Below are 24,180 nucleotides of genomic sequence, written 5' to 3'. Positions count from 1 at the left end.
GCTACACTACAGTATGTGATTGTAGTTGTTCAGCCACCAGTTACATCAAATGGTAGCATGCCAGAATTGAGAGCCGACTAAAGTTTCAAAATGATCAACCGACTAGAATGGGGAGTTAGTTGAGAAAGGTGCATGTGGCACCAACACTCATCATTCAGTGCTAATGCAGTTTCATTATATCATTTCAACACAAAAACAGATTCACACTTATTTCTTGAAATAATGGCTTTTATGCATTACAGAACTGGTACCATACTATTACCTATCATAAATTACATTGCAGCCAATAACACAGTAGAAACAGACTTCCTGAAAACTTACTTTCATAACACTAATTGCTGTCTTATGCTAGATTTTATAAAACAACCTCTGTAGTCTGCTGTATAGTAATTACAGTGCTTAACTCTCCATGCAACTGTAGTGCAACATCTAGCTATGATTTAAGGAATTTGACATGCTATGATCAGGCTCTGGAATGCAGGTTAGTGTTTTTTATAATTTTGATAATATCATTTCAGCATAGTTTCTTTTTTTTTACAAAAAGGAACTAATGTACTTAAATTTGTAAACAAATCAAAAATTTATTTTTTAAAACATCACATTTTCGTAACTTTCATACAGAATTGTTGCCTTCATTATTATCTGCATAATTATCAGAATTACAGGTAATAAAGGAAACCTTTAAAAATATGGCAATAGATATCAAAGATATGTGCTTTATTAAGTCGGCTTCTCTTCTCAACTGTGCTTAAAACCTTATTTACCTGCAATAACATCAATTACTTTCTCCCATATGCACTTGTCAAAACCAGGTTTCCATTTTTATAAAGAGAAGCAACAAAGGTTACTTCTTATGATTACAATGTGTTACAAATCCAGATTCACAAATGAATATAAAATTTTGTAATGCAAAAATTACAGATACTGTGTGATAACTGTCACTTTGATCAAATATTATTTTTATCTTAATGACCATCTTGGAATGTACCTCTGCAATGAATTCTACAAAACTCTCATTTTCCTCCATTCATTCATTCGTGACCTTTTCTCTTAAGATATAATTCAGATACACTGCTTTGTTACAAGAATCTTATCTGAATCTCCATTACCAGTAAGTTATCTTTAAAAATCTGTTTCAGGTAGCAGATCAATTAACTAAAACATTGAAAATATTTTCTCACTGTAGGAGTTGGGGAAAAAATGTGGTCCCTCTGCTATTCTTCTGAATCTTAATGTAGACAAGTTTATCTAAGGAAAACATGGATGCACAAAATCAACAACATTTGTTACATTGAAATTAAAGCAAGAATTTTGAAACAACAATCTATCAATTAAGTCTATGCATATGCAGAAATAAAGATATCTGCCAAATTTTTATATCACGGTGAATATTTTTGCTTTTTGTAACTACAATATTTGCTCTTTGTAACTACCAAAATTATATCACATAATTTTAAAGAATTTCTCTGTTAATGGTGGACGCTGTGCATGATATAACATAGATCTACGAATAGTTCTACTTTTGGTCTGGCATCCAATAAAATATGTTCAGAACACCACTAGTTTTTGCACAGTATATTTAAAATTACTTTTACAAACTTACGGAAACCAATTGCAAACAATTTTCAGTTTACAAAAATGAAACAACAGTTCTAACTACTAAATGTTTTATTGACATAACCAATTTCAATTAAGGACATTCATGCATTGCATACAGAAAGATTACTGTAACATTCAACTTCTTGAATACAGCAGCCACATACTAATCTTGCATGCAGGCAGAATATTTCCTCTACAGACGATTAATCATTAATTGAAATCAGTCATGTAAAAACATCTTGGAGGTGCGACTTCTTTATAGGAAATTTCGATAGTTACAAGATATTATCGTCTTATGGTAATCATTATCAAACTATTACTAAATAATAGTTTTCTGGAATACACCACTGAGAATATAATAATGACAAACTAAAATTGTTCCGTACTGCACATTAAGTCTGCCACAATCATATTACATCAGCTTTTTGTTGTACAAAATGGCTTTAAAACTCAGAATGATCAAATTCAATAAAATGAGAGCAACGATGACTCTTAGAAAGCTACAATAACTCATGACTGCATATTATTTTAATGTAGTGGCTTAAAATGCAGGTTGACACAGAATGTTTCATCAGTTTAAAGAAGGAAAAACAAATCCTTTACAAATATCATCATCATCATCATCACTAATTCTTACTTTGTGGGAGGATAGGGACATGTTCCTTTAGCCAAGGCATCACTAAACAATATTTTCTAAAACACTTTTCTGAACGTTTCAACAACCTAAATTTTAACATTTATCAGTAAGAAAGTCATCAATAGTACTGACAGAACAAAAAGTGGTACCAATTACTTGACAAATTTAATGACAAGAGCTCTTGGTCTCATCCCATCAGTAACACCAACTTGGCAATTCTAATTAATGTCAAGACAAACAAATAAAATCACTGATTCTTTTCCCAATTAGTATGTCTAACACTCCCATCAAAAAAAACCAAATATCTAACTCTTAGTTAAAAACACTGTCATTTTACAATTATTATGTGTGTGCCTGAAGGTAATCAGATTAATAAAATAGATTTGCATAACAAGTACATATAGATGTTTTACCCTTCTCCCTAACATCAGCCTACTGAACAAAATATTGACAGGGTAATTTAACTGAAACGCAAGCACATGTACCTTCCTCCCCCTACCACCCCCCACCCCAACAAACACACACACACACACACACACACACACACACACACACACACACACACACACACACACACACACACGTTTATTGGGAAACAGCTATTACAACGAATTTTTATGCCCAATTTAAAGCATGCATTTACTAGTCCTTACACGAAACCAATACTTTTTGAAGCCGGAATTCCTACTAAGGCAACAGTAGTTTATACAAATTAAGTTTATAATCATATTCTGTAATTGTTTGCATAAATAAATATAGGTATTTTCTAGCTACTTCGGGTTTCTATCATTCAGTGCTTGTCAGTCTGCAAAGATGAAACAAGCTACTACTATAAATTCCTACACCTATTTCCATGTAATTCACTTATGAAACAGGACTTTGTTCATTATTATGGGTCTCTCATCTACTATTGCTGTTGTGATGCAATGATCCCATTCACAACATTGCAAATCCATACATCTCACATGTGAATGTTTACCGGCACTTCCAATATGCATGTCTGACACAAATTGTATTTTCTTCCAGCATTCATCTCTGCTGCAAAAAGTATGCATGCTTTTAACTGTTAAGAAATTTCTTCTTTCCCATTACTCTGACAAGACATTTCAAAACTGAAAAGTGAATTCATGTTTACAGGAGTTGTTTAAAAGAAATACAAAAAAGAGTTCAATAGACTGTATTTTGTGAAGAGTAGACAGTTAACCAGAACTACAAATGAGACTAGTTGTGTAATAATGTAAATTCTGCCCTCCGTAATTAATTTGCAATGATTAAGGTCCAATAGATACCTACCTGAAAAAAAAATACCAGTAACACTGAAAGTTAAAGTCAATTATTCTGCAGCATCTGGGTCTTACTTGCCTTTACATAATGCAAATTATTCTTTAACGACTTAAATCTAAGGATTTTCTTAATCCCACAAAAGAGTGCTACTTAAAACACCCATCCCTCTTATTCGGACTATATATGAGTGGCAATAGCCTGCTGAAAAATGAGGTTCAGTACTGTGAAATGTTAAATTTTAATATAATATTAGCCTACAAGCAACTGATCACAGTCAATGAGAATTAAGTATTTTCACCATAAAATGTTTCTTAACTAAATTATCCCGCAACAGTTACAAATTAGCAAAAATATGTGAAGGCAAAAATTGCTTCTCTCTTTATAAAGCTTTTTCTTTAAGCAAATATAGCACAAATAATACTTTTATTTTTCAACTAATTAAAAACCAGGGCAATAATTGGCAAACAAAGCAGCACAGGAAGTGCTTACAGTAACACACACACACACACACACACACACACACACACACACACACACACACAGAGAGAGAGAGAGAGAGAGAGAGAGAGAGAGAGAGAGAGAGAGAGAGATATCAAAATTTTGGGTTGCTGGTGGTCCAGCAGTGACTCCAAAGAGGAAAGGGAGAATAAATACACAAACAATGATGACTGCAGTTAAAGAGTAACTTTTTCGTAAGTAAAATATACTCACTTTAATATCTTGCAATTAAGCTTAAGAACCAAGACAACATTTTCATAAATTATAAACAAATCAATTCTAATTTTCAGAAATAAATGTATAAAATAGTAAACAAGCAATGATTTCCTATATCTAAGGCAATCATATGTCATGGCTAACACCATCCCCATTACTCGGCCACCGGAACATAAGCAAATGACAGCAAAAATGAGTATTTTCCTGCCACCACTGCTTTAACATAATTATATAACTATATGAACAAATCATGAGTACTGTATAAAAAAATCCTTGCTGTTAAAACATCTCTGTACAGTTTTGATCATCATCCCTGGTGGAAGTAGGGAATAAAAAAACGAACTTGCTTAGCAAGTCTTACTTCAATCCACAGAACTGTACACAATTCTTCGAGTACAATTCAAACGTGTGACCGAATTACCTTATAAAAATGGCATAAATCCTTTCTCAAAATAAATATACAGCCACAATTTGGTCAGAGCAGTTACAAAATCACTTTATGCATTGTGTACTTCCCACAGAAGAATTTTTCACAACATACAGTGAAATAACTGTCTGCTGAAACATTAGTCTGAGGCCAAATGGAAACAGCACTGGACAGCTGTCAGAGTAAGGAACATCTAGACAACCAACTGGTTGGCTTCCTCATGGGTTCGGATGCCTTGAGCTGATGACCTCCCTTTGGTGGGTTGCTGGCCTCCTATAAAGTAAACATTATCTGTAAATACGGAAAACACTTATCCTTCAGTTCCACAATGCTCTGGAACCCTCACATAAACAACATTGATTAGTACAAAACATGTTACATGGCCATGCTAATTAACAACAAACCAATGAGGTAACAATTTGGATTAAACTACAGTGAAATTTCAAACCAAACTTGTACCACAAAGTGTATGGTAGCAATAAAAACATTAAGTAAAATATTTGTAGAACATGGAACCCCATTTTCATTTTCAACAATCAAAAGATATGGATGACTTTCTGGAATCCAGAATTTATACTACCTTCTGTGCTATAACAGTAAATCAATAATTATGAAAAATTTAAAATTGTTTGATAAAACTAATTTGATAAAATATTTTTCAAGTACAGCATATGAGACTACATACAGTAACATATGAAATGTTACATTACACTCATCACTGCTTTCCAAAATAAAACTTAGAACACAGCAATTTAAAAGAAAAAGAAAAAAATACCCCTCTTACAAAGCCATTATAAGATGAAATCCTTCTTAGATGGTAAGTTTCAAGCAAAAAAATGTTAAACAGGAAACCAAAGATAGTTTAACTATGTGAGAACTATTACATTGTAAAATTTAGAACCTGAATTAAAATAACTTCAAAGTTTAATACCGCTTTAACACACAGGCAATATTTTTAATTGTCATCCTATAACTGTAGTTTAACAGGATGCAGAAAATCTATAGAAAATAATGAAATTAAGTAATTACACTCGTATATGAATCTACCCACTAAAACTACAGGTATTACACATTAGTAACTTGTAAAAGAAAACCTGCATGGTAGAATCTGATAAACAACTAAATAAGTTGTGGCATGAAGAACAGCAGTTATAGTAAGGGACACTAAGCAGAATTTCCTAACTAAATGAAGATTAAAAGTAAACTGAAGGCACGATAAGACGAGACATATGTAATTACACAGTTATAAAATTTAAATAGTGTTCTATTTTTTTCTGAGTACCAATAGAGAAAGAATACCCAAATACTTTGAGGCTAGTCCATCTCTAAGTGGTCCATGTAAATCCGTCTTAAGTGATTTAGCCTGTATCTTATAATCTGCCCAACATATCTACTACTTGCAGTGAAAGAAGTTTTCACAAAACTACAGAGAAAGGGCCAATGAAAGGAGAGAGAAAAACAAATGGAGGAAAATTATGAAATAATGTAAAGGAATTCCACCAGAAACAGTTCATATGATAGAGATATCATTAGAAATTTTTAACTTTGTTATTAACAATTTTCCTGTTTCCAGGTAGAAATAGAACAATTCTGGCTGCCAACATGTTTTGTTAATTTTCTTCTTGTACTCCCTGTCCACTGCACAGGAAACTAATGTAAATTACATCTGATTTTCATGAAGATAACTATAATTTTGACCATTCTGCTTTAGTATGTCACCCAGAAAGTGACTGATGTGTGTCTTTGATAGCATTGGGGCTACTGCCATGTGTATATGCAATGTCAAAGTGGTATGTTTTGGAAATGGAACAGTTCACTTTTCTATGGAACAGTTCACTTTTCTATGGAACAGTTCACTTTTCTATTCGAGATGTGTAAGGGCAGTGATGGATTCATAAAAATGACAATGAACATGGGCACTGCAAATGAGGCCAGCAGTAAACACTTCAAGTTTAGCATTAACAGCAAAGTATAACTTTCTACATTCTGGAAATTTACAGTACTCGCTTTTAATGCGTAAAATTCCAATTTGTTCTCTACCTCTGTTAAACAAAGTCAGATTTCCACTAAATTTCAATGTGGGGGGGGGGGGGGGAGGAACAAGAATATGTTGTTTGCTTTCACGAATCCTCTCTTCATTTCACTCAATCTATTGTTCACATTACTACTCAGATTCTTCACCTTCATGGAATTTAACCTACATGAAAAATAAGGTAGTATTATTTATGTTGAAGCAAGGCTGTCAATCAGATTACAATAAATGGTTGAATATGATATGAAAGCAATTATCAAGCAAGCACAAAGCAGAAAGGTGAATTCCTTTAACTGCAAATGAAACTATTATTTTTAGAATATTTGCCATTTTATTGAAAGATTTCTCAAGCCAGGTAAAGGCAAGGACACTCAGGCTTCCAATAAGAAGACCATTCAGCTTTAACATCCACACTGATACATGATTGAAAGCTTCCTTAGTGTATTCCTATGATAAAATATGCTTACCTGATCAGCCACACAGTGGCAGGAAGATGACATCACCACTCGACTGATCTCCCTCTAAGATTTTATCGCAAAATACGCCCCCCCCCCCCCCCCCCCCACACTCCCAGTGGTTGCTAGAAAGTTGTGCGATGCTCTTATGAAAGAAAAAGGATTCTGTCAGTGGCTACAGTGAGCATTAGACAGAAAGAAGGATTCGTCTGCAGCCAGGTTTTTTCCATTTATACATGATTTTATGTGGAGGTAATTTCTCTGATTTCAAACAGCTGTTGCCAGCAACTTGACAAGTCCTATACATAAATCATGCTGCAAGACTGATGGAAACAATACATTAACCAAAACATGGATGATATTGAAAGAAGTATTCCTGAACTATTCATTCATCATGCTCATTCTATAAAGAAAGAAAGAACCTAAATAAAGCAATGGAAAATGTGGAATAGAATAACAGTAATGTGAAAAGGATAGACTGCCACTAACGGCATGCAAGAGGCAATGAATAGTAGAAAGGCACGTTGAAAAAGAGAACAGTATCTACTAGGCTTTTTCAGGATGCCCAACACTCAACACCATCTCTCTGTTGAGCAGATACCTGTCACTTCATATTGTTGCATCTAAACAATTTCTCCTTCCTAAATGCTCTTAAGACACCAATCAGCTGTTTCACATGTGATTAAAATGAAAACCAACTGATTATATGTTAAGCTCCATTTTAATTTCTTCCAAACTGTGATAATGTAATAGAGTACTTATATTACCTCAAAATGGCCCTACTTTATTCTCTTCCTTTGTTCAATTGAGACATTAGAGGTTTCCTTAAACTTCCTATTTAGGGGAAATATTTCAGTCCCTACAGATCCACTAAATAGGGTTTTATTATGTAGAACTTTGTAGTAGGCAGAATAATCACCAATGTGACCTGGCTCTAGCTCACATTACATCAGATAACAGTAACAAATATATAAACTCCATGAACAAATTAAAATCTTTGTCGGTACTTGAAAAATTAAGGAGGAAATATTTGCTTATACACAAAATTTGATACAAAGTTCATCACATAAGCTTCTGTACAGTGTTAAATGCTGACATTACAAGAACACAGTGAATTGGGTATGGCATCCAAAAATCACTGCAAAATGTTAGGGAAATGTTTCCAAAGCATTGCACGAATATTAATCATCATGCAGCAGAAAAGAAACCAGTATTACCTTCTGCCATCACCAGTTGCATAATAGAAGGAATGGAAAGAAAAATAAGTATTAGTTTCCCCGAACAATTCGAAATTTTTTTTCTATAATGCACAATTACAAAAATCTTAGTTTTACATTAATGCTAGACAATTTGAACAAATCCACACATTTCTTTTGTAATAATTTTCAGAATCATTAGATAAATGTTGTGTAACTATGTCAAACATGTTTAGCACTAAGACAGACTGTGGACTTGCATTAGTTATTTTACTCACAACGCAGTACATTTCACTATCTCATCACATATACAGCCAAAACAAACTCACTGTTGGGCTTTTTCAAAATGAGAGTACCCTGTGCATAAACCTATTGTGGTAATTAAGGTACATGAAAAAATGTTCTACAACTTTACTACTGCATACTGTTTAAAGTGTGTAACAGTGTCCATAGCTGACACCTTACAATTTCACCCAACAATACATCATGTCCTATGATCTAGTTATTTGACTTTTTATAATGAAAATAAAAAATGGAGATCTTCATTAACTTCCGAAGTGTAATATACTACACATTACGGATTTCAGTCAATATATTTAAAAAATAAATTACACGGAGTGTGTGTCTGGCCAGCACTTGCCTTCAGGATGCAGAATCTGAATTGCTGCAGATACACCCACATTAACTAGTACAAAAAACTCTTCTCTTTTGGAACTGTTAGTTCTTTGCTCAGGGAGGAAAGAAGGATCACTGGGGAATGTCGGAAAGAACACAAAGTTTACTCAGAACCCAGAATAAGGAGCATCCCTTTTAAGGACAACAGGTGGCAGATTAAAGCGTAGGCTTCTCCTACAAGTCAGCTCTAAACTATATTACACTTCATAAATGAGGATCTTTTGCATAAAATTCATCAAAACACTTAAAAACTAAGACCCTTGTCCCACTACAACCAACCAAAACACTGTGGTTGATTTGAGCAACTGTAATTTGCTGTCAGACATCTGCAAGTATTCAGTCTCCTACAGACACATGATGCATCTGTCAGAAAATGAGATAATGGCATGCACCATGATGGGACATTGATGGACAGCACCATCCAACACACTTCCTTGGCAGCTTTATCAGCCATGTCATTACCCTGTATCCCAATGTGGCCAACTAACCAGCAAAATATCACCACCTTGCCATGGTGTTGGAGCCACTGTAAGGCGTCATGGACGAGCTGAATCAGCGGGTCTACTGGATACATCTGGTGAAGTGCCTGCAGTGCATTAAGGGAGTCAGAACAGACAAGAAAACTCTTATGGTGATTTCTGTGAACCCTCTCCAGTGCCATAGGAATGACATAACTCCGCATCATAATTTGTAAATTGTTCTGGAAGACACACTTTAAAAACCCTATCAGAGAAAACTGCAGAACAACCGAGAGCATTCCCCTGCTGTGATCCATCTGTAGAAATAACAATAAAACTATGGTACATACTTAAACAGACTAAAAGTTGTAAAAACCAAATGTGGAGAACAACTTTTCCTGTATTGTGTCAAGTTTAAAATCACTTTGGGCCTCTAAAGACACCAGTATGTTCCATCCATGGGTGTGTATCTTCATGCCAGAGAGATCCAGAGCCTTGAGACAGTCTGTAGCACATATACCAAATGGCTGTGTCGCTTGGGGCACTCCTGAACAGTCGTTCAAACGTGGGTTGGATCACTGACCTACATGCCAATGACTGAGGTGACGCTAAGATTTTCAGTGCCTGTCGAGCCAAAAAAGATTCATCACCGAATCCAGAGTGGTGGTCCACCAGCCTCTGCACACACTTAACTGGGCTAATCCGAAAGGCTCCAGTTGATATCTGAATGCCCTCATAGTGCACAGCATCCAACATCCAGAGGTAGAAAGGACAGGCCAATCCGTAGACCATGCTGCCGTAGTCTAAGCATGATCTCACAAATGCCCTATATAACTGCATGTGGTGCGACCTGTCAGCACCCCATGCTTCTCCACCAAGGCATTTCCAAATGTTCAACAACCAGAAGCCCTTTGTTCGTAGGTCTTTCATGTGTGGGAGCCTTGTTAATTTTGAGTCAAATAATAAACCCAAAAAGTGCACAGGGTCTTGAAAACATAAAATATGATACCCCATAGTAAGCTCTGGATGGTTAAAACTCTGACGAGTACAATTAAAATTGACACACAGTCTTCTCAGGTGAGAACCAAAAACCAGTTGTTTGGGCCCAGGTTTCCAGTTGTAGCTGCCTTTTCTTAAGATCAGAGGAAGAGAAGAAGATTGCAAAGTCATCCACAAACAAAGAGCATTTGATAGGGCTTCTAACTGCAGAGGAAATGCCATTGATAGCAATGGCAAACAATGTGACACTGAGGACACTGCCCTGGGAAACACCATTTTCCTGAACATAGCAATCAGATATGGCATCGCCAATGCGATAATGAAAACGCCAGTTCTCGAGAAAGGATAGGATCAGAAGCGGCAGGTGTCCATGTAGTTCCCATTCATGAAGTTGGCGAAGGATGTTTTAACTCCAAGTACTGTTATATGCTTTTTCGAGGTCAAAAAACACACAAACTAAATGATTTCAGCCTAAGGACTCCTGTATCACTATCTCCAGTAGAATTAAGTTGTCAAGAGTGGAACGGTAGTGCCTGAAAGTGCACTGGAGAGGCTCAGGTTGCCTCGGGACTCTAGCAAATAGAGGAGGCAGCAGTTGACCATTCATTCCAGAGTCTTACCTATACAACTGGTAAGGGGGACACTGATAAACAAAGTCTCTACAGTCCTTGTCTGGTTTCCACGGGCACAGATGACAAAGCACGGTATAATGGATCTCATCAGCTCCTGGAGATAAAGCTGATACCAGTTCCCCGATGGAGAATGGAAGGTCGTAGACTACTTCATTACATGAGAAGAAATTGAGCTCCCTCAACTCTACAGTCTGACGGAATACCTGAACTGCAGGAGCTTGTCTGGATGACTCCAGAACAGTAAAGAAGTGTTCAGCTAAAATGTGAGCCATGTCTTCTGGTGTGTCGACCAAGACGCCGTTATTTGACAAGGCCATAAGGGGATGTGGATTACCCTCGCCTGCCATCAGTCTTTTTGATTTCCAAACGTGCGCAGCGGAAGTGGAGTGATTAATGGAAGTCGTGAATTCCCTCCAGGAAGCCCTCTTACTCACCTGGCAGGTGCTCTCGCAGACATGAAAACTGTAATTGGCCACTGTTTGAAGTTCCGCAGAGCTGTCCGTCTGACCCTGATGGCCAACTGACAGTCATCATTCCCAAGGTACAGGTGGTTACTAGACCTCCGAATAGACTCTGCGGCAGCCCTTTGGATCTCCTGAGTGATATGGGCCACTGCCTCCTGTGCACAATCCTTTTTTCCAAAAATAGCCTGTCAACTGTACTGTAACCAATTTGCCCTTTGTATCATCTACCTGCATGGTCTCCTGTTGGTCACCGTCCTAGTCGGCAGATGTCACTAGAATGTAAATCTGGAGCCACTTCCCACTAACCTGAGTAGGCAATAGCATGGGAACAAAAACAAAGGTAGATATCAGAAACGACCCTGTAGCTGTGGAAATGAGAATCATCTGACCCACATTCAGAAGGCAGATATTCTCAGAATGGACTAGTCACTCAAACATCTGACCCATGAAGCAAGTAGTAGCCAAGCCCCACAGCACATGGTGGGCATTTAAGTCCCTCACAAGGAGGAATGGGTGTGGGAGTGTCTGGAAGAGGTCTGCCAGTGCATCTACATCCAAAGCGTCATTGGGGGTAGGTACGAAGAACACTGATAAAGAGTGCGAGAACTTCCACAGCAATTGCTTGTATGGTCGTGGTAAGAGGGACAGGAGAGGAGTGGCATCTGTCATCAAGGAAAACAGCCACTGCACCTTTAGCCCTGTCTCCAGTAGTATCGTCCTTCCTGTTTATGTGGTAGCACCATAATGCAAGTGTGCCTGTGACTAAGATAAGTTTCTTGTAAGCAGATGCAGAAAGGTTTATCCTGGACCAGCAGCTGCAATTCTTCCAAATGAGAGCGATATCCATTCAAATTCCACTGCAACACAGAATTCCCCGTGGAAGACACTTGTTAGCAATGGTGGTTCGTTTCTTTCTCCCTCGGAGGCAGTGACTTACCGGGGAGGTCAGGGGGAACGTTGGCCGGTTTCATGCTCTCTGGTTCCTCCAATTGGAAATCCATATCCTCAAGAGCATGGTCTCCATCAGAAAGTGAGAGAGCTTGTTGATCCGAAGGTTTACCTACCACTTTCTTGGACTTAGAACTACTTTTTGAAGGCTGTTTTTCCTTTACTGACAGGAGGCAGCAGCACTTGCCTGGGTTGCAGGGATGGCTTAATTGGCTTCGGATGTTGCGGAGTGGTAAGTGGCTTAGGTGGTAAGCCTACTGCCGACAGCTTCCGAACGACATCAGTTGCAAGTGGAGCGTTTACCCCCATAGGTACATCGACAAGTGCATGTGCTCGTACTTTAAACAGTAGTCTGTCTGTGTGGAGGCATCACACTTAGTGATTGTTGTCTCAAGGGGTGATGCAAATGAAGTAGCAAAAACCAATGGTTGTATGGCTTTGAAAGCCTTTTTAGCTTCACCATACAGTATCTCTCCTTTCAACTCTTGAGTTTCCCTTTCCTCGTTGTAAACCCCACACTTTCTGATCAACACTGGCGATCCCCAGAGCAGTTTACACATTTCGGAGGAAACATACAAGAAGTCCATGACTCTTGAGCAGAGCCTTCACAATTGCTACAAGTAGCCTTCTCATTACATCCCATAGCGGTATGGCCAAATCTTTGACATTTACAGTATCGCATGGGGATAGGAATAAAACGGTGAACCTTAAGGTGGATATATCCTGAAATGATACGTTCTGCTAATTCCGGAGTACTAAACATTAGAATAAATGTTGCCAATTTTTCCAATTTGCGACTGACTCTCCTTGCATAATTCTGCACCTCCGTCACATCCACATTCTTCCACTTTTCACATAACACTGCGGTGTCCACCTCCATTATATCGGAGCAGGTAACCACGCCCTTACTGAAGTTAAGGGTGTTACACAATTCAGCCTCAACTGAGTGGTCACCTAAGGCCTTACATTCCAGACACTTAGATATTTGATTGGAATTAGCAGTTTAAAAGTGTTCCATTACGAAGGCGTTTGACACTTTTCAGAGACCCAGCAATACCTTCCAATGCCTTGTTAATACAGAAAGGGGATATCTCCTCAAAGCTTCCCCCATTTCACTTGATTACAATGAAAGTGTTACGGCACACTAATGTTATTATTATTCTCAGACTTCTTTTCAGGAGGACTCTCCAACCAAGCAATCTTTGAGGAGTGGGTATAGGTGCTGCCTGACAGTACACTGTCCAGTCAGGAGTAATAGTTTCATGACACAGTTCCATAGGGTTCCCACGAGATGCTAGGAAAACAACTGACAACCCAGACAGAGCCCAGCATGCCTGAGAAAGCCTTCTACAACTGAAGGTCAGGAGGTGCCCCAGAGGTTGCCCGCTAAAGACTGTTTTACCTCAACAGCCAGTCACCAGCTCAGCACATAGCACACCTCGAGGTTGAGGTTTTTTTATAGAGGTGTGTACCTTCCTTGCAGTCCAGGCGGTGAAGCCAAGATCCCCGTTCTCCGAAACAACATTCCACTGCTGCGCCGCATGGTGGTTGCTGAAGTATGACCAGATGTCACGGTGACAAGAGGACTGGTGCACTTACTAGTCCGCAGCTCAGGAACCCCGGGATTGCCAAGTCCATATTCGGCAAACAAATGCTGAGCCCCTTAGGGGAGATTTAACAAATGCTCTTCATGTTGCACAGATTTCAAGACTCGCCAACAAAGGCACATTTTGTACTGATCAAGTGAATATTCAGGTAAATAATCAACAATTTCTGATGGCTAAGATTGAGAAGAATAAAAATAGAAACATTGAAGCTTATAGCGATGATCACTGTGAGGACATAATTTCAAGATGAACAAGTGGTATCCCACTCAAGATCCATGATGCGCCAATTGCGAGGGAAAGTAAATTGCAGCATTGTGTTGCTCTTTCTTCAATGGAGGTGGAATTTGTGACTGCAAGTGAAACTTGCAAATCACTTTTGTGGTTAGACTGACTTCTGAAAAAAATTACTGCTGCTGAGTCCTCAGTTCTTATTTTGCGAACAGATAATCCAAGTGATATTAAATTTACTAATGATCAGGATTTTTATGAATGATGAAAATAGACAGAGAGAAGGTATTGCTACATTTATCAATTCATTAAAGAGAAGGTTACAACTAATTACACACCCACCGATTGACAGCCAAAGATTCTGACAAAAATGTCACTATTTACGAAGTTACGTAAGATGGGACTTTTTATATAGTTCCTACATTATACATAAGTAATGGTGAGATTGTGTCAAAGTATCAGTGTTTGCATTGCTTTTATAGCTTCTTTAAGCTTCAGTTGGAATAATTAGTGGTGTTCATTGTTCAATGCTGATACTGTGGTTTTTAAATAAATATTTCATTTTAAAATGCCATTTGATTTATCAACATGGGAGAATGAAGTACTAGGCCAACAGGAAACTAAGAAAACACTTTATACGAAGCAGACTACAGTGATGCAAATATGGCCAAACAGTGTAAATAAGAAAGCATTTAAAAATTTTTGCAAATGCTTTAACAGGAACTGACCTTGTAAGAACGAATTAAAAAAATAGCCAAAAATCTCCAATACAGAAGCAAAAGATGCCATAAATGAACAAAACTTCCACAAATTTTCTTTTCCTCATTCAATAGCACATGCATTGCGGATTAGGGAAAAAATTTTTTTTTGGTTTCCATTTTATGCAATATTAAAGTAAATACAGACATTAAAATTTTAGCTTTATTTTATAAAAAGTAAACTTTTCCCTGGATTCGCAAGTTTACTTACAAGTATTAGGTAATTTTGTTTGCACTCCAATGAAGTATATTGGCACCAAAATTCACGCACACAGGATGAAAAGAAAGTTTTAATATATTTTGAAAATGTTAAGTGTCATTTTGCATCACTGTGATAAAAATGTGCAGACTTCCAAGCTCTGAGATATCCTGTTGCCTATATCTGTGCAGTGAACACCCTGCCCCCACCCCACCCAGTACCCATTCACTTTTGCGTATGTATCGGCAGCATCTGAGCTTTCGCCCCCTGATGGTAAGTACTGGTCATCAATGTTTTCTTGTAATATTAAAATTTATCTTGTATCAATGAAAATAATTTTTGAAAATATAATTTAACTGGTTGGATAAAATCTACTCACCAAGTGGCAGTAGAAGAACACATTTATAAATGTGATTACAGTTTGCTAGCTTTAGGAGCCTGTCTGACAAAAGGGTTGCAGGGCAAGAAAGAGGGGTAGAGTTCTGGACAGTCACCCAGAACACCAGGTCAGATGAGACTTACCGGACAGGATAAGAAGGAAAGACTCGAGAACTTTGATGCAGGATTCAATGACAGGTTTGCTGTTGGAATGGTTTTGGGACTGGGCTGCAAAGTGATATTCCACTTGACATTATGTGTGAAGGAAAGTAGATCTTTCACCAAAGCAGAATGATTAAATGCAGGTTTAGGGCTCGAAGTGAAACTTAGGCAATACAGATTTTTCAGAAGGGGAGAGAGCTTTAGAAGAGGGGTTGAGAACACAGTATTCCTGTGACTGGTTCTCATGATCACGAGTTGTTATTTGTCTGAGGCAGTTGTGAAGGCTTTATGATAAGGAGGTTGGCCAAGTACAGTCTGTAAGAGAGAAGTAGTAGGGAGATGCAGAGGAACAGGAAGGATAACATTACTGTTGAGGAAGTTTAGGAATCTTTTCTCCTCACCCCATCCGCTAAGTCTCCTCTGACCTGGGCTTCTGGGTGACTTTTTCCAACTCTACCCCTTTTTCTAAAACTCACCAGTCCTTTTCCTTCACCCCTCTGTCTTCCTCTTCAACCTTCCTGCCAGAAGGAGGAGCCACTAGCTCAAAAACCTTGCAAACTGTAAGGGGAGTGTGTGTGTGTGTGTGTGTGTGTGTGTGTGTGTGTGTTGCTGCCACTTTGTGAGTAGATTTTTTTATATATTCATTTACATTAAAATGAATCTTAGGATTATTAAACTTTCATATTACTCATTAACAAATAATACAAGAGCACTATCAACTGATCACTGAGCAGTCTTAGTTGTGCAAGCATCACACTATAGCAGATCCCAGCACATACCTCTAAAATCACACACAGAAATACTAGTTCTTCTTAGTATAACCTAAGTAAACAAACATCTGAATATGTAAAATGACAGTAATCAGTGTAGTGGCAGATGTCTACTAACCAATTTTTTCTCCATCTTAGTCTTTATATCTCTGGCAAGTGTGAAGAAGGCTTCCTCAACTCTTATAGAAGCTTTTGCACTTGTTTCCATAAATTTTATTCCATATTCTATAGCTAATTGTTCTCCTCTTTCTTTTGTTACCTTCAAATAAAAGAATAAAGAATATATTATGACTCATACATAATATTTAAAAACTAAAAGCGAAAGGTAAAACTAGTCACAACATGACAACAATGAAGCTTTTTACACACCACCAAGTCTTTTACAATTGATTTTAATAATTTGTTTAGTTAATTCTGAGGTCAAGTGCAGGACATTCAGTTTTAGGTACTGAAAAGAAGGTTTCTTATGAGAAAGTCCCTTCTCCCTTATGGAGCAACACTGCAGTTTATGTATTTTCTCCAGCAGGTAAGAGGTGCATATTAAGTCCCAGGTAACAAACCGCAGTTACTTGCTTCTTACTCTATACACTTCAATACACAATTACAGCCAGTAATTAGCACAGTTTCACAGTAAGTCATATTGTTCTTGCTGTATTGTTCATTGCTAATTATTTCTGGAAAAATTAGTACAGTATTTTAAATTAGGGTTCACCAAGTTTATTATTCCACTGATTGCTGTATTACTAAATATATACTATTCTGTTTCATCAGAGAGTACCGAAGATATGTTTCAAAAAACATTTAGGTATTCAATTTGCTAGTAACAAATCACACTGGATTCACCTGTACTTTACTATAAAAACTAAAAACAAACAATGGGAAATCCAGGATGGAATATAACAATATTAGGGAAGGAAAGTTGCTACTCACCATATAGCAGAGATGCCAAGTCGCAATAGGCACAGCAAAAGGATTTACACAATTATAGCTTTCAACCATTAAGACCTTTGTCAGCAACACACACACACACACACACACACACACACACACACACACACACACACACACACACACACACACACACACACACACACACAAGTCTGCAGTCTCACATAACAAACCACACTGCGAGCAGCAGCATCAGTGCATGATGGGAGTGGCAACTGGGTGGGGGTAAGCAGGAGGCTGGGGCGGGTAGGGGCAGGGATAGTATAGTAGAGGTGGCAGACAGTGAAGTGCTGCAGTTTAGATGGAGAGCAGGAGGGAAGGTGGGGAGCGGGAGGAGGACAGAGAAATTAAAAGACTGGGTGGGGCTTTGACATGGCTGCTGTGTAGTGCTGGAATGGGAACAGGGAGGAGGCTGGATGGGTGAGGACAGTGACGAACGAAGGTTGAGGCCAGGAGGGTTACGGGAACGTAGGATGTATTGTGCAATTCAGAAAAGCTGGTGTTGGTGGGAAGGATCCATATGGCACAGGCTGTGAAACAGTCAGATGAGGGATATAATGTTTGGCAGCATGTTCAGCAACAGAGCGGTCCACTTGTTTTTTGGCCAGAGTTTGTTGGTGGCCATCCATGTGGACAGACAGCCTGTTGGTTGTCATGCCTACATAGAAAGCTGCACAGAGGTTGTGGCTTATTTTATAAATCCCATGACTGGTTTCACAGGTAGCCCTGCCTTTGATGAGATAGGTGATGTTACTGACCTGACTGGAGTAGGTGGTGGAAGAAGGATGTATGGGACAGGTCTTGCATCTAGGTCTATTACAAGGGTATGAGACCTGAGGTAAGGGATTGGGAGCAGTTTTTTAAGGATCGACAAGTATATTGTGAAGGTTCACAGCATGGCAAAATACCACCGTAGTAGGGGTGGGAAGGACAGTATGCAGGACATTTCTCATTTCAGGGCACGACGAGAGGTAATTGAAACCCTGGCAGAGAACGTAATTCAGTTGCTCCAGTCCCAGATGGTACTGAGTTACAAGGGGAATGCTCTTCTGTGGCCAGACCGTGGGGGTTGGGGGGGAGACTGGAAAGATAAGGTACAGGAGATTTGTTTTTGTACAAAGTTGGGAGGATAATTACAGTCAGTAAAGGCTTCAGTGATACCCTATGTATATTTTGAGAGGGACTGCTCGTCACAGCAGATGCGACTACCACGAGCGGCTAGGCTGTACGGAAGGGACTTCTTGGTATGGAATGGGTGGCAGCTGTCAAAGTGGAGGTATTGCTGGTGGTTAGTAGGTATGATATGGACGGAAGTACTGATGTAGCCATCTCTGAGGTGGAGGTCAACATTTAGGAAGGTGGCTTGTTGGGTTGAGTAGGACCAGGTGAAGCAAATAGGGGAGAAGTCGTTAAGTTCTGGAAGAATGTGGACAGGGTGTACTCCCCTTCAATCCAGATAGCAAAGGTGTCATCAATGAATCTGAACCAGATGAGGGGTTTAGGATTCTGGGTTTTTACAAAGGATTCCTCTAATGGCCCATGAACAGGTTGGCACAGGATGGTGCCATGCGGGTGCCCATAGCCATACCCCAGATTTGTTTGTCTGTAATGCTTTCAAAGGAGAAGTAATTGTGGGCAAGGATATAGTTGGTCATTGAGAAGATGAAGGAAGTTCTTGGTTTGGAATCCATAGGGCATCTGGAATGGTAGTGTTCAATGACCATAAGGCCATGGGCATTAGGAATGTTGGTGAGGTGGCGTCAACAGTGACGAGCAGGGCACTGTGTGGTGAAGGGAGAAGAACTGGAGAGTCGGTGGAGGAAATTGTTGGCATCTTTTATATAGGAGAATAGGTTCCAGGTAATAGGTGTAAGGTGTTGGTCTACAAGAGCAGTGGGGGCACAGTAACCGGCCACAATGGGTCGTCCTGGGTGGTTGGGTTTATGGACTTTAGGAAGCTTGTAGAAGGTGAGGGTGTGGGGAGTGGTAGGGGTAAATAGAGAGATGGACTCAGGGGACAGGTTCTGGGATGGGCCTAAGGATTTGAGTAGTGACTGGAGATTCTGCAGGACTACTGGAATGGGGTCACGGTGGCAAGGTTTGTAGGTCGAAGTATCTGTCAGCAGATGGAGTCCTTCTGCCAGGTAACCCATGCAACTGAATTACATATCTCTCTCTCTCTCTCTCTCTCTCTCTCTCTCTCTCTCTCTCTCTCTCTCTCTCTCTCCCCCTCCCTCTCCCCCCCCCCCCCCCCCCCGCAAGGGTTTCGATTCCCTCTATTTGTGCCCTGAAATGAGAAATGTCCAAACACTATCCTTCCCACCCCTCCTACAGTAGTATTCCGCCATCCACCAAACCTTCACAATATACGCTTGCATCCTTACACAATCCCTGCTCCCAATCCCTTACCTCATGGCTCATACCCCTGTAATAGAGCTAGATGCAAGACCTGTGGAACATACATCCTCCTACCACCACCTACTCCAGTCCAGTCACTAGCATCACGTATCCAATCAAAGGCAGGGCTACCTGTGAAACCAGTCACGTGATTTACAAACTAAGCTGCAACCACTGTGCTGCATTCTATGTAGGCACGACAACCCACAAGCTGTTGTCTGCATGAATGGCCACCAACAAATTGTGGCCAAGAAGCATGTGGACCACCCTGTTGCCGAACATGCTGTCTAACATTATATCCCTCATCTCAATGACCGCTTCAAAGCCTGTACCATATGGATCCTTTAAACTAACACCAGCTTTTCTGAATTGCGAAGGTGGGAACTTTCCCTGCAATACATCTTATAGGTTCCCGTAACCCTCCTGGTCAACCTTCGGTAGTCACTGTCCTCACCCATTCAGCCCCCTCCCTGTTCCCATTCCAGCACTACTCCGCTATCATTTCACCATCACACCCAGTCTTAATTTCTTTTTATCTCGCTCCTTTCCACTACTTCACCCCCCCCCCCCACCCACCTCTCCCCTGCCCTCCGTCTAACCTGCAGCACTTCACTGTCTGCCACCCCCACCATGATCTCACCCCCCCCCCTCCCCGCCCCAGCCTCCACCGTACCCCCACCCAGTCACCACACCCATCATCATGCACTGTTGCTTCTGCTCACAGTGTGGTTTCAGTTATCTGAGACTGCAGACGTGTGTGTGTGTGTGTGTGTGTGTGTGTGTGTGTGTGTGTGTGTGTGTGTGTGTGTGTGTGTTGACAAAGGCCTTAATGGCCGAAAGCTATAATTGTGCAACTTTTTGTTGTGCCTATCGCGACTCAGCAACTCCACTATATGCTGAGTAGCAACTTCCCTTCTCTAATACTGTAACTATAAAAACTACATGATTAGTAATTGATCTGCCTCACATTTAGATGCAAAAATACAATAAAATTCATTATTTTGTGGAAGAATATTCCCATGGGAGAAATCTTTTCTTTTGAGCACCAAGGTTTTAACAATCATTTCACTTCCACATAAGTGTTTCTTAACTACAGTAACGATTAAATGGATGTCTCAACAATTTTACCATGGGTTACTCTTATATCTCTTTTAGATCCAAATGTCGCCAACTCAGTAAACTGCAAGAACAGAAGAAGATGCTGATATTCATAACACTATGATTATGTAACTAAAAATGAACAGAATATCTATTTAAATGAACTAATTTTATGGCACCATAGAAAACAGCGAAGACTGTTCATGTAGACTCGGAACCAAAGAGATACATTCATCAATAGATACATACTTCGTGACACGAAATCTGGAGCATTTGCAAGTATGCCTTTAGTTGTTTACACAAGATATTCCAGAAGCTTGTATTCAGGCTTACAAGAGGGGATAAAGTAAAAAGATGCAGGTTATATGACATGAATTATACACAGCAATTCGTAACAAAGGTCCAAGCGAAGCTTCAGCCTAAGTGGACACCATGGAGGTGTTGGACACCATGGAGGTGTACATGAACGGACCTCTAGCACAGGTGGTAGAGGCAAGCATTCCACTTCAGAAAGAAGAGACTTGACACGAACCGCAATATTAAACCCTGATCTGGGCCGCTGAAGGAAGATATGAACCGCCATGGGTGGGAAAAGGAGACAGTAATTCGTATGATCAGGAAAACTAAGAATGTGTCAAGCTGTTGTGCATGCCTAACCTTCAATTGGGAGGGGGGGTAACCACCAGCCTCCACCAGGAAGCTGCTCACGGGACTTATCCTAAAGGCTTGCCAGTTGAACACTACAGTGGTGCACTGGGTCAAGTAAACGCAATGCCAAGTGTGCCACCAAACCATAAACCAGACTCCCATAGTCAAGGCAGGATTGAAAATGACTCAGTAGAGCTGCAGCTATGTACACCCCCGATGGTGCTGCTCAGGCAGTGGAAGGCATTGAGGTGCAGCCAGCACTTCCACTTCAGCTGACTAAGATGGCAAGCCACATTAATCGGGTTTCAAAAACCAGTCCTAAGAATCGATATGTCTCCCCTACAGTGATTGGATCATCATTAAGGTAAAGTTCTGGTTCCGGATGAAAAGTACAACACAGACAGAAGTACAGGACACACAACTTGCGGCTGAAAACCAGAAGCCATGGGCTACAGCCAATGACTGCGCCTTGTGAATAGCTCCCTGTAGATGCCGCTCAGCAACACCAACACTGGAGGTGTAGTACGAAAGGTAGCAGTCGTCTGCATACAGAGAAGGTAAGACTGATGGCCCGATAGCTGCTGCTGGACCTTTACTGGCCACTAAAAATAAAGATATACTCAATACAGGGCCCTGTGGGATATGGCAGGGAAGGGGGGGGGGGGGAAGGGGGGGGAACACTAGAAACTGACACAGAAAGTACGGAGTGATAGGAAATTTTGGATAAAAATCTGGAGCAGGCCCCGGAGACTCTACTCATATAATATGGCAAGGATGTGATGTTGCCAGGTCATGTCTTAAGCTTTTCATAAATTAAAAAAAAGACAGCAACCTAGTGTTGGCACCTGGAAAAGTCTGTTCCGATTGCAGACTCAAGGGAAAATAGATCATCAGTGGTAGAGCGACCTTGGCAGAAACCACCCTGGCATGGAGGCAGTAGGCCACATGACTCAATGACCCAACACAACCACCAACTTATGATACATTCTAACAGCTTACAAAGAACGGTGAGGCTGATGGGCCGATAGCTATCTACATCAAGCGGGTATTTGCTGGGTTTGAGCACTGGAATGATTGTGCTCTCCCACCATTGCGATAGACACCATGGCACCAGATCTGGTTGAAGATGACGAGAAGAAGTCACATAGTCGGATGAGAGATGTTTGATACTCTGACTGTGGATCTGATCCAGCCCAGGAGTTGTGTCAGAGCAATGTGCAAGGGCACTGAGGAGCTTCTACTCTGTAAATGGAACATTATAGGGTTCACTGTGACATTCAGTCAATGAGAGGGCTTTCCTTTCCATATGCCATTTGAGGGTGGGAAAGGCTGGGGGATAATTCCCCGATGTGGAGGCTCGAGCATAGTGCTCGGCAATTGTGTTTGCACCAGTGGATAACACCATTTATGTTGATGCCAATGACACCTGTCAGGGTCTGGTACCCACAAAAACATCCGAGCATTGTCCAGACCTAGGAATGTTATGTACGGCACCCAACGTTTGAGACTTACGTCTCCCACTATTCCTGTTTCCATCTTTTTATAAGCTGGCAAACGCAGGCACGGAGCCATTTAAATGCTATTAGGTGCTCTAGAAAAGGGTGTCACAGCGCTGTAGAGCTCGCCGATGCTCTTTAATGGCCTCGGCACTTTCCGGCGCGATTACAAGTGTGGGCATCACCCACAATTAATTTATTAATACTGAAGTTGTCTGTTGCAAAAACTGCTTTATTTCATAGATTTTTTAAATATATGTGTAAATAAATTTTTGATTGCATGGAGCAAAAACTGAAGGCTACCAAACAAAGGATTTTTATCCCAATAGTGATGTACTATCAATAATGATGGACCAGATCAAATGAAAGTGAATACAACTCTACAACTACAACCAGGGACATAAAAAAAGGTAAGTGCAAACTACTTGTCAAGTTGATGTTTGTGGACTCGTGCGCTTGTTAACAAAATGAGTAGATAGAAAAGCAAATGTGAGGTAGAAATAAAAGCGGCAGGATCCAATCAGGGCATGTTTGAGCGAAGTGAAATTGTAATCAAAGAAACATGAAAGGCTGATGTTTTGCAGTTTATTTTGGTACGATTAGAGGAAATGAAGACATAACAATAGCAAATATAGTGCAGTTAATGATCCGATAACAGAAATAAGAACTGGAAACCATAGCAAAATGTACAGATTAAAAGATCAAACAGAGCAACTTAGTAATCAAGTTCCAGAGTTAAAAAATGCAACCTTTCCGGTTGACGTTTTAGTAATTTTTTAGAAAATAAGTGTAGCTGAGTAAATAATAATAATAATAATAATAATAATAATAATAATAATAATAATAATAATAATAATAATAATAATAATAATAATAAAAGAATTGATGACAGAGTTGAACAGGAGGTCGTAGCAGAAAAATCCTAACAAAATGTCACCAGTTTAAACCAAAAAATTTTAAATGTAGAAAAC

At 39.7% G+C, this 24,180-nt stretch overlaps 1 protein-coding gene across 1 annotated transcript in view; it reads right to left on the bottom strand.

Moving 5' to 3' along the window:
- Positions 1–556: 556 nt before the first annotated feature.
- LOC126268216 (ras-related protein Rab-8A) overlaps positions 557–24,180 on the bottom strand; it is a 40,549-nt gene continuing 16,925 nt past the window's right edge. Inside the window, exons 4-5 of the mRNA XM_049973844.1 lie at positions 16,741–16,881; positions 557–4,934 (exon numbers count right to left, since the gene is read on the bottom strand). Of these exons, the coding sequence (XP_049829801.1) occupies positions 4,839–4,934; positions 16,741–16,881 (237 nt within the window). The 3' untranslated portion in view covers positions 557–4,838. The remainder of the gene's footprint in view (positions 4,935–16,740; positions 16,882–24,180) is intronic.

This window comes from Schistocerca gregaria, chromosome 4 (assembly GCF_023897955.1).
Source record: "Schistocerca gregaria isolate iqSchGreg1 chromosome 4, iqSchGreg1.2, whole genome shotgun sequence".
Lineage (NCBI taxonomy): Eukaryota > Metazoa > Arthropoda > Insecta > Orthoptera > Acrididae > Schistocerca > Schistocerca gregaria.
Note: the sequence above shows the minus strand (reverse complement) of the source record. Positions and strands in the feature narration are given on the sequence as shown.